Raw genomic sequence first — 15774 nt, forward strand, 5'->3', positions numbered from 1 at the left:
AGTGTTCCTTTCTCTACCATAACCCGCCTCCAACGACGTTTTAGAGAATTTGGCTGTACGTCCAACCGGCCTCACAACCGCAGACCACGTGTATGGCGTCGTGTGGGTGAGTGGTTTGCTGATGGCAAAATTGTGAAGAGTTCCCAATGGTGGCAGTGGGGTTATGTTATGGACAGACATAAGCTACGGACAACGAACACAGTTTCATTTTATAGATGGCAATTTGAATGCACAGCGATACCGTGACGAGATCCTGAGGCCCATTGTTGTGCCATTCATCCGCCGCCATCACCTCATATTTCGCATGATAATGCACGGTCCCATTTCGCAAGGATCTGGGCACAATTCCTGGAAGCTGAAAATGTCCCAATTCTTCCATGGCCTGCATACTGAGAAGACAGCTCACCCATTGAGTATGTTTGGTATGCTCTGGATCCACGTAGAACACAGCGTGTTCCAGTTCCTTCCAGTATCCAGCAACTTCTCACAGCCATTGAAGAGGAGTGGCACAACATTCCACAGGCCACCGTCAACAGCATAATCAACTCTATGCAAAGGAGATGTGTTGCACTGCATGAGGCAAATGGTGGTCACACCAGATACTGACTGGTTTTCTGATCCATGTCCCTACCTTTTTTTTTACGTATCTGTGACCAACAGATGCATATCTGCATTCCCAGTAATGTGAAATCCACAGATCAGGGCGTAATGAATTTATTTCAATTGACTGATTTCTTCAAATGAACTGTAACTCAGTCAAATCTTTGAAATTGTTGCATGTTACGTTTATATTTTTGTTCAGTGTGTATGTCCCACTATTACTTTCACGTGGTTTTAATGACAAGAGAACCTCTGCAGACTTTGAGTTTATTGTGGCTGTGCCTTTGTCAATTGACCTTCATCAGAACAATGTGTACATAGCTGACCCTCCTGCATTTTGGTTCTCCTTTACTCTAGGATCACTTATGTCCAATCAGGCACCGGAGTGGTCTCCACGGCAACAGTCCAGGCCCCTCCCTCTTCAGGCCCCGCCTACCTGCCATCGTCCCTGACGACGCTGGGCTTCACCGCCATCGCCCCGGCCGGCCACGCCCTTGTGCACCCTCTCGTAGCGGGCCAACCACCCTGGCTAGCCCCAGCCCTTTCCCCTGGAGCCCCGGGGACCGGACGTCAACTCCTCACCACCATTTACCCGGCCCAGAACGTCACCCTGGCGCCAGATGTGGTTACCATAACCTCCGTGCCCCCCAATTTGGCTCAAGAAGTGTCCGGCCAATCATCACACTTGGCTGTCGGCGTCCAGGGTTCAAAGGACGTGACCCGGTCACATGAAGAGGGAATGCCACACCTGACTGCAGAGATGGAGCACAAGCCAAAGGTCGAGGGCCAGGCCCAAAGGAAGACCAAGACACAGACAAAGAAAGAGAGCATAAAGAAAGAAAAGATGACAGAGGATGTCGAGGCACATAGCAAACCCGGTGCTAACTCAATGGGTACGTCCAACAGCAACACACCAACAGGTACGTCAAAACTGTAGTCCGCCTGCCCTCACTCTCACTCTGTGCCCTTTCACCTCCTCTCTCACCTCCATCTCTCCTCTCCTCACCTCTCTGCTTATGACCTCTTCTGCTATAGTTGCCTCTTTTCTAACTAGCTGTGCTACTATATACACTATATATACAAAAGTATGTGGACACCCCTTCAAAATAGTGGATTTGGCTATTTCTGCCCTGCTAGAGTTGTCCCTGTCATCTGTAAATGCAGTTATTGTGAAGTGGAAATGTCTAGGAGCAACAACGGCTCAGCCGCGAAGTGATAGGCCACACAAGCTCACAGAACGTGTTGCACATAAAAATCTGAGTTTCAAACTGCCTCTGGAAGCAACGTAAGCACAAGAACTGTTTGTTGGGAGCTTCATGAAATGGGTTTCCATGGCTGAGCAGCCGCACACAAGCATAAGATCATCATGCGCAATGCTATGCGTCAGCTTGAGTGGTGTATAGCTCGCTGCCATTGAACTCTGGAGCAGTGGAAATGCGTTCTCTGGAGTGATGAATCACACTTCACCATCTGTCAGTCCGACGGACGAATCTGGGTTTGGCGGATGCCAGGAGAACGCTACTTGCCCCAATGCATAGTGCCAACTGTAAAGTTTGGTGGAAGAGGAATAATGGTCTGGGGCTGTTTTTCATGGTTCAGGTTAGGCCCCTTAGTTCCAGTGAAGGGAAATCTTAATACTACAGTATACAATGACATTCTAGATGATTCTGTGCTTCCAATTTAGTGGCAATCGTTTGGGGAAGGCCCTTTCCTGTTTCAGCATGATAATGCCCCCGTGTACAAAGAGAGGTCCACACAGAAATGGTTTGTCGAGATCGGTGTGGAAGAACTTGATTGGCCTGCACAGAGCCCTGACCTCAACCCCATCGAACACATTTGGAATGAATTGCGACGCCCACTGCGAGCCAGGCCTAATCACCCAACATCAGTGCCCGACCTCACTAATGCTCTTGTGGCTGAATGAAAGCAAGTCCCCGCAGCAATGTTCCAAAACTAGTGGAACCCTTCCCAGAGGAGTGGAGGCTGTTATAGCAGCAAAGCAGGAACCAACTCCATATTAATGCTCATGATTATGGAATGAGATGTTCAACTAGCTGGTGCTTTTGGTCATGTAGTGTAATTTTACTAGGAATCATGAGCCACTATCGTGTCTTTTCCTGCAGGGAGTGAAGAAAATGGTGGTCAAGCCAGCCACGTGAAAGAAGAGAACACGGACGATGCCAGAGATTATGCCAAAGAGAAACAGACAGACGTGGATGGAGAGAGGGAGAGGGGGATAAAGATGGAATGTGGGACACCTGAACCAGAGAGGTCCAGGGAGACAGATGATTGGCCCCATGAGGGCCACAACAAAGGGGACAGTGGCAACGGGGGCCACAGCAAAGGGGTAAGAGATGACTATAGATATTGCAAAAGCAATGCAATTAATTTGTTAATCGTCCTGCAAACGATTATTGCGACGCAAACAATTATCGCAAACACTGATCAAGGACGAGGCTGCTGGTATGGTTACTGATCCTTCCTTATTTTATTCTCTCTCTCTCTCTCTCTCTCTCTCTCTCCAGGCTGGACCGAGGGAACCTCCCCACCCTCCCACAGGACAGGACACTCCTCCGCCTGCCCCACAGACTGACAGGGACGCGCCCCCCTCAGCCAAGAAAACCAAATTCCGCCCTCCGCCACTCAGAAAGCCCTCCGACTTCATTGACAAGTGAGTGGCAGGGATTGGGGGAGGGGGCAATGGGAGGAAATTAAAATGTCACCATAGTTGACAGTAAACATGTATTGACAGTTGACAGTTATGACCAATTGGAGAAGATTTTGTAGCCAGGGAATTAGTTGGTTGGAGCTTGTTGCTTACATCAGTAATGTTGAGGGTTCGATCCAGACCCTGCGCCAGGATAAAGTGACTAAAGGGGCAGTTGTTATCGGCGAGAGGGCTACATTTCTGGGGGGGGGTTCTTGCATTGGAATTGTATTGAATTCGGTTTATATCACGCCACACCACAATAAACATAACGTTCACATGCAGAGACTCCGAGATCATTGAGTGCTTTTGAAGTGACAGGTTGGAAATCTACCCTCTCTCTGCTGCGCTGTATCAGCGTAAAATAGGGGCTTTCTAGTAGTCGTAAGGGCAAATATTCAGGAGGCAGGCAGGTAGAGGTGCAAATGAGTGTTGGATTTATTTACACAGCGCTGGTGTTTGAAAGATGGCAGTGGTATTTACAAATATATATACAAAGTTCAAAATAATCTCATCAGGCAAAACCTGTCTTAACCAATAATGCATTAGTGGGGTCTACCAGGCTCAAATACAACCTCCCGTTGAGTTAACCAAACATTAACTAACTAGAACATCCCAAAATGGGCACTTAAATACATTTGGCCAGTCCTATTCTCAGCACGCAGGCCAGGTATGTCCACCACAGGTCAAGTTGTAGAAACATCTTAAGGATGATCAATGGAAACAGGATGCATCTGAGCTCAATTTCAAGTCTCATTGCAAAGGTTCTGAATACTTATGTACGGTAAATAAGGTATATCTGTTTAAAAATGTTAAATACATTTGCAAACATTACTAAAAACCTGTTTTCGCTTCATCATTATGGGGGTATTGTGTGTAGATTGATGAGGACAGAACGTAATTTAATCCATTTTAGAATAAGGCTGTAATGTAACAAAATGTTGAAAAAGTCAAGAGTCTGAATACTTTCAGAATGCGCTGTATGCACGTTCACACGACATTAAACATGACGGAGAAACCAGACTTACGCTCTCCAAAACAAAGACAATGAAGAAATTGACAGGTAAATGCAATTAAATAAACCAAAAGTTCTTTATCACAAGTGTTGCGTAGTTTGTGAGCTCTCCAAACAACGTTTCCTTTTGGAGAATAAGAATGCTATGAATATATATTATATTGAATGAATTATCAACATTTCCGTAACCAAACATTCTAAATTAATGGGGGAATATGTAGACATTAATAGTAACTTCACTGATGAATATACAATGAGTGTACAAAACATTAAGAACACCTGCTCTTTTTGTGACATAGACTGACCAGGTGAAAGCTATGATCCCTTATTGATGTCACTTGTTAAATCCATGTGAATCAGTGTAGATGAAGGGGAGGAGGCTGGGTAAAGAAAGATTTTTAAGCCTTGAGACAATTGAGGCATGGATTGTGTATGTGTGCCATTCAGAGAGTGAACGGACAAGACAAACAATATAAGTTCCTTTGAACAAGGTATTTAAGTGCCTTTGAACGAGGTATGGTAGTAGGTGCCTGGCGCAACCCTGCTGGGTTTTTCACGCTCAACTGTCTCCCGTGTGTATCAATGGTTCACCACCCAAAGGACATCCAGCCAACTTGACACAACTGTGGGAAGCATTGGAGTCAACACGGGCCAGCATCCCCGTGGAAAGCTTTCGACACCTTGTATAGTCCATGCCCAGCCAAATTGAGGCTGCCCTGAGGGAGAAAGGAGTGGTGCAGCTCAATATCAGGAAGGTCTTCCTAAAATGTTGTACACTCTTGTGCATATTTCACAGGGCATTGATAAACATTGACACAATAAAACAAATAGTGGGGCAGAATTGGCGCGAGTCAGTGTGCAATAGTGGAGAGGGAAGTGGCTATAGCACCTCTTCGCCACACACCCCTCTCCTTAATCTGGTCTCAACATATTTAATGATGCTGGAGACACGTTCCTCATTCATAAGCAGTAACCTCATAAACATTGTCAGGACGTAACACTGGTCATTCTCCCTGCAACTGAAATCATTACCGTTCAGTATTTCTGTCAACCCACATTAAAGGCACACACTACCCAAACTAATGGACATGTGACAGCAAGGCAGAATGGCACATTCCAAACGAGCACTGGGTACATGATGCGTATTGACCAACATGTCGTGTCCATTTGGTGAATGTAGATTGGCAGAGCAAATAAAGGAACATCACAGCACAGCCATGAACTAGATGCCCAGGACCTAAACACTGTCCATGAACCTTTTGGCTAATCAGGGGCTTTGTTGAAGCAGTTAAGGAAGCATCCTCTCCCGACACGATGAACAGTGGACCCTGGGGTTGTCTCCAGAGCCCCCAGCAGTGATGCAACTTCCATGCCACACCCAGGAACATTTTGCGATGCAGTCATTTTTTTCTCCAAGCCCGGAGAATGGGTCAGAGAACTCCCTGTCCTCTCCGGGCTCTGGAGAGAGCTCGTCATAATCAATTCAGTGTCAGTCAGTGTCGGGATGAAAACCTCACACACCCCAATCATGGGAGACATTTCGGCATTCAATATGGCACCTGACCGGTAAACTTGACCCCGCCTTTTATAAATCAAAATCAAATATTACAGGCGGAGGCGTATCACGTTGTTCACTTAGCCTACAACAGAAATGAGAAGCGTTTTTTTCACTCTTTTTATGGAAACCCAGAGGAGTCACACCTAACCGTCTCAGTGGCTTTATATAGCCCCGCTACATACACCGTGGCGCGCTCTGTCCATTGTGCTGATGTAACAGTATAATTTTAAACCGTCCCCTCGCCCCGGGCGCGAACCAGGGACCCTCTGCACACATCAGCAACGGTTGCCCACGAAGCATCGTTACCCATCGCTCCACAAAGGCCGCGGCCCATGCAGAGCAAGGGGAAACCCTACTTAAGTCTCAGAGCAAGTGACGTAACTGATTGAAATGCTAGTAGCGCGTACCCGCTAACTAGCTAGCCATTTCACATCCGTTACACTCACCCCCCTTTCAACCTCCTCCTTTTCCGCAGCAACCAGTGATCCGGGTCAACAGCATCAATGTAACAGTATAACTTTACGTCGCCCCCTCGCCCCGACACGGGCGCGAACCAGGGAACCTCTGCACACATCAACAACGGTTGCCCACGAAGCAGCGTTACCCATCGCTCCACAAAGGCCGCGGCCCTTGCAGAGCAAGGGAAAACCCTACTTAAGTCTCAGAGCAAGTGACGTAACTGATTGAAATGCTAGTAGCGCGTACCCGCTAACTAGCTAGCCATTTCACATCCGTTACACTGATACCATTCAGAAAAACTGTGGAGGCACACCTTTGAAGTGAGGGGGCTAAGCCCTTTTTAGCTCCCTCGTGGAGTCGGGTACGGTTCGATCCCAACATGGGCCTCATAAAATCTAACTCTATTTCAACTGTACCAGGGTCCTGTCGGGGTCCTATTTTGAGGAGCGCTTTGCCGAGCTGCCAGAGTTCAGACCAGAAGAGGTGCTGCCCTCTCCCACCCTCCAGAGTCTGGCCACTTCTCCCCGAGCCATACTGGGCAGCTACCGGAAGAAAAGAAGGAACTCCACAGGTGAGAGAGAGACAGAGAGATAGCATTAAAAATGAAAAATGTGTTTACAAATTTAGCCTGTCCGCTATACAAATTGAATCTCTAACAATTTTGAAATTTGACTTGGACAATAGAGAGTGCAGCCTCTTCCACATTCATACAGAAATACATAGAATCAATTGAGAATAACACCCCGTCATACACCACCCTCCCCACCCACACAAAAAAAGTTAATAAGGCAAGGCTGTTCCACCTAGTCGCAGATACCCATAGACTTCCAGTCATTGCGCTAACGCTAACGAAAATGGTTTCCACGAGTTCATCTGACTCTGGGGAAGTAGATAAAGGGCCTCATTGCCAAAATTCCCAAAGTATCCCTTTAAGGCCTACAGGCCAGCTCCAGTCCGTCATTGCCATCTCCCACGTCTGCCTCGGGGACAAGTGAATATTTATATCTGTTCAGCCTGCATATAGGCACCATATAACGCCTCGTAGATGGCATCAGCTGGAACTCTGTTCGGTGCATGTGTGGGGTCCGATATGACCTTTCTGGCCTGTCTGATGATGGTCTCCTGGAAAATATCCTGGAGAGAGGAGGGAAGTGTCATACCAATAATCTTCCCTGCTGTCTTGGTCAGTCTCAAGATTTGGGATTGGAGGTTTAAGTTTAAGCCATATCTTGAAACAAGCATGACTAGGGAGAGATTTGTCCAACATATTCAAAAGAAATTGTAATATGAATCTAGCACAGCCACTCAAATGAATTTGAACGGATTTCTTTCCTCCGTCAAGACCAGAAATACATGATAATATTATTCCATGTTCTATTGGATTCTGGAGTTAAAAACGCCTTCTCTTCATTCTATATCTGCCTCCTCTTTCTTCACTCACTCACCACCACCACCTCCTTTTCCTCTGTATCTTCTTCCTCCCCTCTTTCTCTGTCTTCCTCCCCCTCCCCTTCTTCTGTATCATCCTCTCCCCTTCTCATCCTCTTCCTCTCCTTCTCTTTCTCTCCCCTTCTCTTCCCTTTCTTCTCTTTCTCTTCCTCTCCCCTTTTCTTCTTCTCTTCCTCTCCTCCCCTTCTCTTCCTCCTCCTCTTCTCCAATCCTCTTCTGTTCCTCCTCCTCTCCTCTTCCTCCTCTACTTCTCTTCCTCCTCCCCTTCAGACCTGGACTCGTCTGCAGAGGACCCCAGCTCTCCCAGGAGGAAGACTGCAGCTCGTAGCCGTCTCTCCAGCTGCAGCTCGGAGCCCAACACACCCAAGAGCGACGTCAAGTGTGAGGGGGACATCTTCACCTTTGACAGAGCTGGTAAATAGTGTGGAGTGTACGACAGTCTGTCATAGGTTATGTTTTGTGTCCTAAATGGCACCCTATTCCCTACATAGTGCACTACTTTTGGTAGACCCCAATAGCTTTTTCCTTAGTTACTCCCTTCCTCCTTGCATTCTTTTCTCACTCATTACTTTCGATTTTTTCGTTACCTCCTCTTTTCTCCATTCTTCCATTCTCTCACTTCTGTCAATCACCCTTCTCTCCTCTCACTCCCTCTTCATGTTACTCACTCCTCTCATCTCTCACTTCTCTCAATCACCATCTTTTCCCCGCTCTTCTCTCCTCTCATCTCTCTCGCATCTCATGTATCCCTCTCTAGTTGCTGAGTCTGAGGATGTCTTGGGGGAGATGGACAGAGTGCCGTACTCCTCTCTCCGGAGGACTCTGGACCAGCGCAGGGCTCTCGTCATGCAGCTCTTCCAGGAACACGGGTTCTTCCCTTCAGGTAGCCAACAGGCACCATCTGCTTCTCTCATTGACTAATGTAGCAGAATTGTTTACTCTCATTGGTCACTTTGTATACTGGCTTTGCGGTTGAGCAAGACCAGATTACAACCAACTAGTCTATTTTCTTCAGAGGGCTCATCTGCTTTCTCTCCTCTCCTCCTCTAGCCCAGGCCACTGCAGCCTTCCAGGCGCGCTACTCAGACACCTTTCCCTCCAAGGGGTGTCTGCAGCTGAAGATCAGGGAAGTGAGGCAGAAAATCATGCAGACAGCCACACCTGGAACCCCTGGAATCTCTGAGCCCGGTGGGTCAACAACAGGGGTCCCGGGGTCAACAGACTCCACCTCCGCTGCCAACGGCTCCTCAAATACTAACACTCGAGATGGTACAGGGACGGAGCCCGGAGAAAGAGGGAGGAGTCCCGAGGAGCCCAGGAGTTTGGGTAAATTGTAGGAATGGAAAGAAAGAGGGATGGAAAGAAGGAGAAAAACAAGAGAATGGAGTAGATGGAGAGAAAGTGACAAAAGAGAGAGAGAGTGTTGTTGTGACCCACTGCATGTCCTTGTACATGTAGTAACAGGACTTCAGTATCTCGTCGGCACAGTTCTGTACTGGCCGTACTCTCAGCACATTTGTAGTTTGTAGTTTGATACAGAACATTCTGTGGTACACACAATTCTTTCTGTCTCTCTCGCACATACACACACACCCCACCAACGCAGACTGTTACTCTTGGGTGGCAGTCACAAGCACTGTCACACGAAAGATGACCATACACAACGGCACGTTGTAACAATTTGTGCGGATGCAGTTTGCCATTGACTTGACTTCCCTCCCTCCACTCCTCAGCACAGTGGTTGGGATGTATCCAAATGTAACCTCCACTGAAATTCCACAGCCCCTCTATGCTGCAACAACAGACAGCACTGAAATGGACTCACACACAGTCTATCAGTCTACTCAACATTCGCCTGACCAAGCCATTGGCCTGCACAGTTTTTAGCGATTGTAGAAAGTGAGTCAAGCATGGATACCATTGGCTCCCGATAAAGGGAGGCGAGACTCAGTGTGACAATTGACCCAATCCCTGGCCCAATCAGTTATCACTGTCACAGACAGACTGAGTTCCTATTGGCTGGAGAGGATGTTGTATATTGGGGTTCCCCCCCTTGTGGACGCCATTATGAGATATGAAATATGTAAAGATTGAAGGGTGATGCGTGACAAAGCAACAAACTCAACAATGGTTGGCTGTAACAGAGCACAGAGAAAGGCTGAACGAGACAATGGTCCATTCATTGGTCAACTCGAGTGGAGGCTGCGGATTCCACCAAGGACACCGGAAGCAGATGATGTGACATGGCTCACTTGGCTACCAAGTGGCATCACAAGCAAAAGTAGATATTGAATCAACTTCTAGGAGTCACCCAGTGGATATGTTGTTTTATCTTGTATTGTTGCAGTGGAAATAACACGTTTTATGTGGCCTGTTTTCTCTCGTGGCTCTTATTGGTGTTTCTCCAGCATAAACTTATATAAAAGGGGTTTTGAAACAGCCCACGCGAGCCCTCTTCTAAATTTTACTTTGGGCCATTTCCCCTCTCCCATGACTTCTCAGTAGACACATAGAGGAGGGGGAAGGCAGTTTGTTTTTAAGCGTTGAAATCAGGTGTTTGCACAACGTGTGGTCTTGTGACTGCAACTTAAATCAGGAAAGTATTGTTTTTAGAGATTGTTTCGTAGAAATGACCTTGTTGTTATCAATCCCCCCTCTTCCATTTCTATCCCCTTTCCTTCCCCCCTTGCTTACTCTCCCTGCCCCTCTATCCAAGTGTTGTTAGAAAGTGCCCTTAAGCACTGGTCCAGGGTCAGTTCTGTTATGTAGCTCAGGATGGCTCTGGTTAGTTTAGTTCAGGGAAAGCAGATCCTAGACCAGCCCTGCAGGGCATTCTCTGGAGCCCTCTCTCTTCCCTCTCTGCCACTTTATTTTTCCCTTATTAAATGGTGCAATATGATATTTGGAATGGGTGGGTTATGTGGGTCTGTGCCATAGATATTTACAGTACAGTCAGAAGACCCATTCTAATAACAATGGCATAAGAAGAATGATCTGAGATTACTATATTTGAAGAGATAGAGCGTAGCTAACTAACTAAAGTCAAAGAAATTCAAATAGCACTTTTTGCCTCTTCACTTGTTTTGGGAAGAGTTGGGGTAGTTATGGATATACCTTTATTTCTCTGTATACAGTTGGATGTGTGAAAATATATATATTTCCATATGTGCATATAGATGATGTGTGTGTTTGCGCACATGCATGTATGGAATCAGCCACACCCAGATTCCTTCACATACAATACAATAAGACATTATCAATCTTATGTTCTTCACGTATTCTAGAGGCAGTATTTTTACAGTCGCAAGGACTATTATATGACATCTTGATTTGTTATATTAAAGAGATAGTCCAAGATCAAAGACATAGAATTTGTCAAAGATTTGTTGAATCTTGCAAAGGTGAGGCCTGAAATAATTCCATGAACATGCATGTGCGCACGCAACAAACAGACATACATACACACACACACATGTATGCGTGTACACTGTATGATTGTGCTTCAAATAAACTGTCCTTACCTTGGAGAAGGAATTTTAGAATGAGAGAGATGAGTGTTAGCTCATAAACAGGCATGTTGACCATGTGCAATATTTCTAAACAAAACACACAAAAAAACTAAATATTGAAAATATTAAAGACATAACACAATATCCTTTGTCTTTGTTCTGAGTCAGATTAGTGAATGTGAGTGTGCTGGTATAATGGAATCCATCTCTGTACAACTGACCCAAGATTCCAACGGAATAACCCCTGTAAGGTCTGTAATAACAAAGAACTACTTTATGCTATGTGGATGTAGACACCCCCATGTTTTGCCTAAAGTTGTGAGCCCGTACTGATAATTGAAAGGATGACTAGAAGAGAATCTGAATTCAGTGAACGTCAACCAGTGACTCCCCAACACAGTCGACTGGTTGCTTCCACAAAGTGAAATCACCAGTATTTTGAGATTCCCTTTGCCCTTTGTTAATTGATTTTCCATACACAAGTAGACATCTCACACCTGTGCCATCAGTCATAGGCGGAAATCCCAGGGGGGACGGGGGGGACACGACCCCCCCATCTTTGGAAAAATATGATTTGTCCCCCCCAATATATCACTGTAAACATAACTATGTAATTTCAATAATATTAATAATACGCATTGAAAGCATTTGTGCTGATTATAGACACTTAATACCGCATTTAAATTTCAAAAGATTGCGACCCCCCCCGCCCTTTGCCTCACAATGGTTTGATCCACTGCCAGTTCTTTAGCTGGCAAGGTAATAGAGAGTTCGTATCTACTGTCCGAAAGGGTCATGTACGTAACTGACGTGAGGTTAATCCAATCAATCCATAGCAGGTCCATAGCAATGTTATTTATTTATTTTTATGTTGGCAGGGTTCACACACTAGGGGAATTTGCAGAGCTAGCGCGCAAACTAAAGCAAACATTAACTATCAAGCTAGCTAGTACCTATTCCATTTATGTGGCGTCGTCAAAGATGGAATCTTTGCTATCGTCAGTTTATTCCAAGATCAGCATGCAGCTGTAGTGCTTCGACGTCCCTGTAATAAGGTTAGCAATAAACTGAAGTCCAAACTGAACAGAACAGAACTACACTCTCTTCTACTATTGTCTTAAATATATATAATGGTCTCGTTGCAAAAGATAAATTGTCGCTAGTGAACTTTTTTTATTTTATTTTATTTCACCTTTATTTAACCAGGTAGCAAAGATTATAGCAAACACACAGAAACGGAATTGGTGCTCGCTAGCTTTACAAATTCAGCTATTGTTGGAAGCCAGCCAATATGAAACAAACTATTTAAATTACAAAAGGTTGCAGCATGTGTTGTGTAAATGTGTGTGTGTGCAGCTAGGCCAGCCAGCCAGCCAGGTAGAAAAATGGCAGAAAAAAGTAAGAAGACGGACATCAGAGTATTTGTCAGTACACCAAAACGCATAGTAAGAACTCTAGTATCCTAATATCTCAAAGACTAGTTGATAAAATGTTCATAAGAAAGAAGTGAAATGCTAATGGAAATGTTTCACAATGATGTCATTAGGCAGAGCAGGCAACAGATGGCACACAGACAGCAGAGTTGGGGACAGATTGGCAGACAGGGAGTCTCAGGTAAGTTTGTTGAGTCTTTGTTTGGCAACATTATGAAAGGTTCTCAATTTTTTTGACTTGTAAAATAGGGACATAATTGGAAAATGCCATGGATACCCCCACTCTCAACTTAAACTGGTGACTAAACTAAGATTTGTTTACGGCAATGGTATTGCTGTTGTGATTAATTGTGTAGTTTTGGGTACCGGTAGTTAGGAGTACGGCAAACACCTTATTTATTTTCTAGGAGACAGACTGAGTCAGTTAGGGTGGTGAAAGGGAAAGAGCCAGGGAGAGAGACTTCAGAGGACAGTGTCACAGCCACGGCAGGACCAAGTGTCACCCTTGTTGCCAGCAGCACCAGTATAGGGGACAGTGGCACAGCATTGTCCAGTTACCACAGTGATGGCACAAAACCATATCAGCCACACCCACAATTTATAGAACCGCAAACTCTTGCCAACAGATGTTGACGTTTCAAGAGAGATGGTTTCGCGATTTCCCCTGGCTACATTATAATCCATCAATAAAAGGAGTGTTGTGTTTTCACTGTAGCCAAGGGTTTTCAAGCCAGCCATCTTTTGGCCAAAGAGCTGATGCTGCCTTCATTAGTGCAGGATTTAGGAACTGGAGAAAAGGCATTGAAAAATTCACAGCACATCAAAATTGCCAAACCCACCGCCACTTTGTAATTGTAACAGCACACCAGCTAAATCCAATCAGTGTCCAGTTATGTCCAGCGCGTGGGGTAAACAGCAGGATGACGCAAGGCATTGCTTGATGAAAATTGTTAGTTCGGTGCGGCATGTAGTAAGACAGGGACAAGCCTTTAGAGGCCACACGGATGACAGTGGGAATTTATACCAGATTTTGAAACTTAGGGCAGAAGAGGATGATCCCATTTTACTGAAGTGGTTAACAGAGCGTACCACAATGTACACAGGCCCCAAAGCACAGAATGAAATTCTGAACATCATGGCCAATAGTCATTCGAGGCATTGCAGCTGAGATTAGGTCTCTTCCGATTGTACAATTTTCATTAATTGTTGATGGTACTCAAGATGTCTCTGGTGCTGAACAGGAGAATGTCTGTCTGCGTTATGTTGACCATGACCTTGTCCCTCACAAGGAGTTTATTGGGCTATACAGGGTGTCGGAGACAACAGGCGAGGGAATTGCGAAAGTGCCAACTGATGTGTTGTTGAGGAAACCCGCAAACATATGCTCGGTTCTTTTGTTCAGTAGTGTGTATAGCAGTGGTTCTCAACCTTTTTGGGGTACTGGAACCCCTGCATATTTTGAGGCAAGGCAGGCAAGGTCCTCAGGGACCTCCACCCCCTCTATATTATATGTAAACTTACTGGAAACCTTGTGGTACTGACTACATTCATTACACTTTTTTATTTCACGGACTCCTTGCAATTAGTCCATGGACCCCTGTTTGAGAACCCATGGTGTAATTGATAGTTGTTCTTTTGTTTAGTAGTTTTCAGTACACTTACAAATGATTTATTTCATGTTATTTTATTTAAAATTGCATACTTTGTGCGACATACTTGTCCATAGCTGCTGTTTGAAGAGTTGAGACACTGACTGAAGGATATTTTGGTTGATTTATTTGGGTTTTTCATTGAAGTAGTTATTTTGCTTTTAGAACTGTACTTATTTTAAGCTTTTTGTTCTTGCAAAGATATTGTAATAGACTCAGGCCAGGTGGACATATTTAATGACTATATAAATGTATCAGAAAAAGTCAAATTAAAAGGTCAATTCAATACGGAGACCAACTTTGTGATGGTTCTCAATGGAGATTCTTTTAGATGTGATCACACCATGTTCATTGTATTTATGAAAACTACACCCATACAGTGTACAGTACCATTGTCACCTACTGACCTTTCTTGATATTGCTGGTTGTAAGTACGAATACCTGCATACATACTGGACTGGTAAGGAGCACTGCTATAACTATTATTAGTAGTAGAATTATAATGATTTAAACATTTGAACAAGTTGGGAAAACCATTCAGTTAACTACTGTACCTATCAATTATCCAGTTGTAGGAATTATGGTTCCTCAATATACATTTAACAACGTATGCTATGTGTTACAGCACTACTTTTGGTGTCCCCCTCAGGAATTGCTCTTGAGAAAATTTAATGTAATTGTCCCCTCCAAGGTTGATCTCAGATTTTCGCCCCTGCCATCAGTCATCTTAAAGTGGGATTACCTGGAATTACAATGTCAAGATCCTTCCTGACATGGCAGGTGGCGATATGAACTCATAATCTCACGATCGTTAATCCAAATCTACAGTTGGTGTACCAGACCATTCAGGTACCTGGGTGACACTTTTTGTATCATCCATTAATTGACATCAGGCACTACATTTGAGTCACTTGCCACCTCTGACAACATTGTTGTGAATTGTGTGCATTCCTCGGGAACCAGACACCCGGGTTCGAGGCCCGGTCAGGAACTGCCCTGGATTTGCTACAATGGTGTCAGAAGTGGGAGACAACTGCTGTGAGGCCACCAGAGGCATGTGAAGGGGCTTGAAAGAAAGTTTAAGGATTATTTGTAGGTGTGTGCTATACCAAACCCTTGGGACGTCCCTACATCATTAAAATGGTTACAGTTAGGTAAGGGTTAAGGTTAGGTTATGAGTTTGGGTCAGGGTGCGGACATCCCAAGGATTCCAGATTGCACTCGCCATTATTTTTATGTGGAATTCTTACTTTTTCTCTCCTCTAATCTAAAACATTATTGGATTTGTAGTTTTCATGTCTGTTCTCCCTTTTGGGTACAAATCATTATTACAGTCACGGTAGAAATCCCAGACGGAGCGCCACCTATGGTGAAACGCAACGTTATTTTAGCAGT

The 15774-nt window shown here is 44.9% G+C and overlaps 1 protein-coding gene across 3 annotated transcripts in view; it reads left to right on the forward strand.

Moving 5' to 3' along the window:
* The window catches only part of LOC129831258 (protein capicua homolog), a 36109-nt gene extending 24668 nt beyond the window's left edge, over positions 1-11441 (forward strand). For all 3 annotated transcript variants that reach the window (XM_055894464.1, XM_055894463.1, XM_055894465.1), the window contains 7 exons: positions 958-1520; positions 2724-2947; positions 3126-3271; positions 6759-6910; positions 8059-8202; positions 8546-8671; positions 8839-11441. In XM_055894464.1, coding sequence (XP_055750439.1) covers positions 958-1520; positions 2724-2947; positions 3126-3271; positions 6759-6910; positions 8059-8202; positions 8546-8671; positions 8839-9125 — 1642 coding nt within the window. In that variant the 3' untranslated portion in view covers positions 9126-11441. The remainder of the gene's footprint in view (positions 1-957; positions 1521-2723; positions 2948-3125; positions 3272-6758; positions 6911-8058; positions 8203-8545; positions 8672-8838) is intronic.
* Positions 11442-15774: the final 4333 nt, after the last annotated feature.

Source organism: Salvelinus fontinalis, chromosome 32 (assembly GCF_029448725.1).
Source record: "Salvelinus fontinalis isolate EN_2023a chromosome 32, ASM2944872v1, whole genome shotgun sequence".
NCBI classification, from domain to species: domain Eukaryota; kingdom Metazoa; phylum Chordata; class Actinopteri; order Salmoniformes; family Salmonidae; genus Salvelinus; species Salvelinus fontinalis.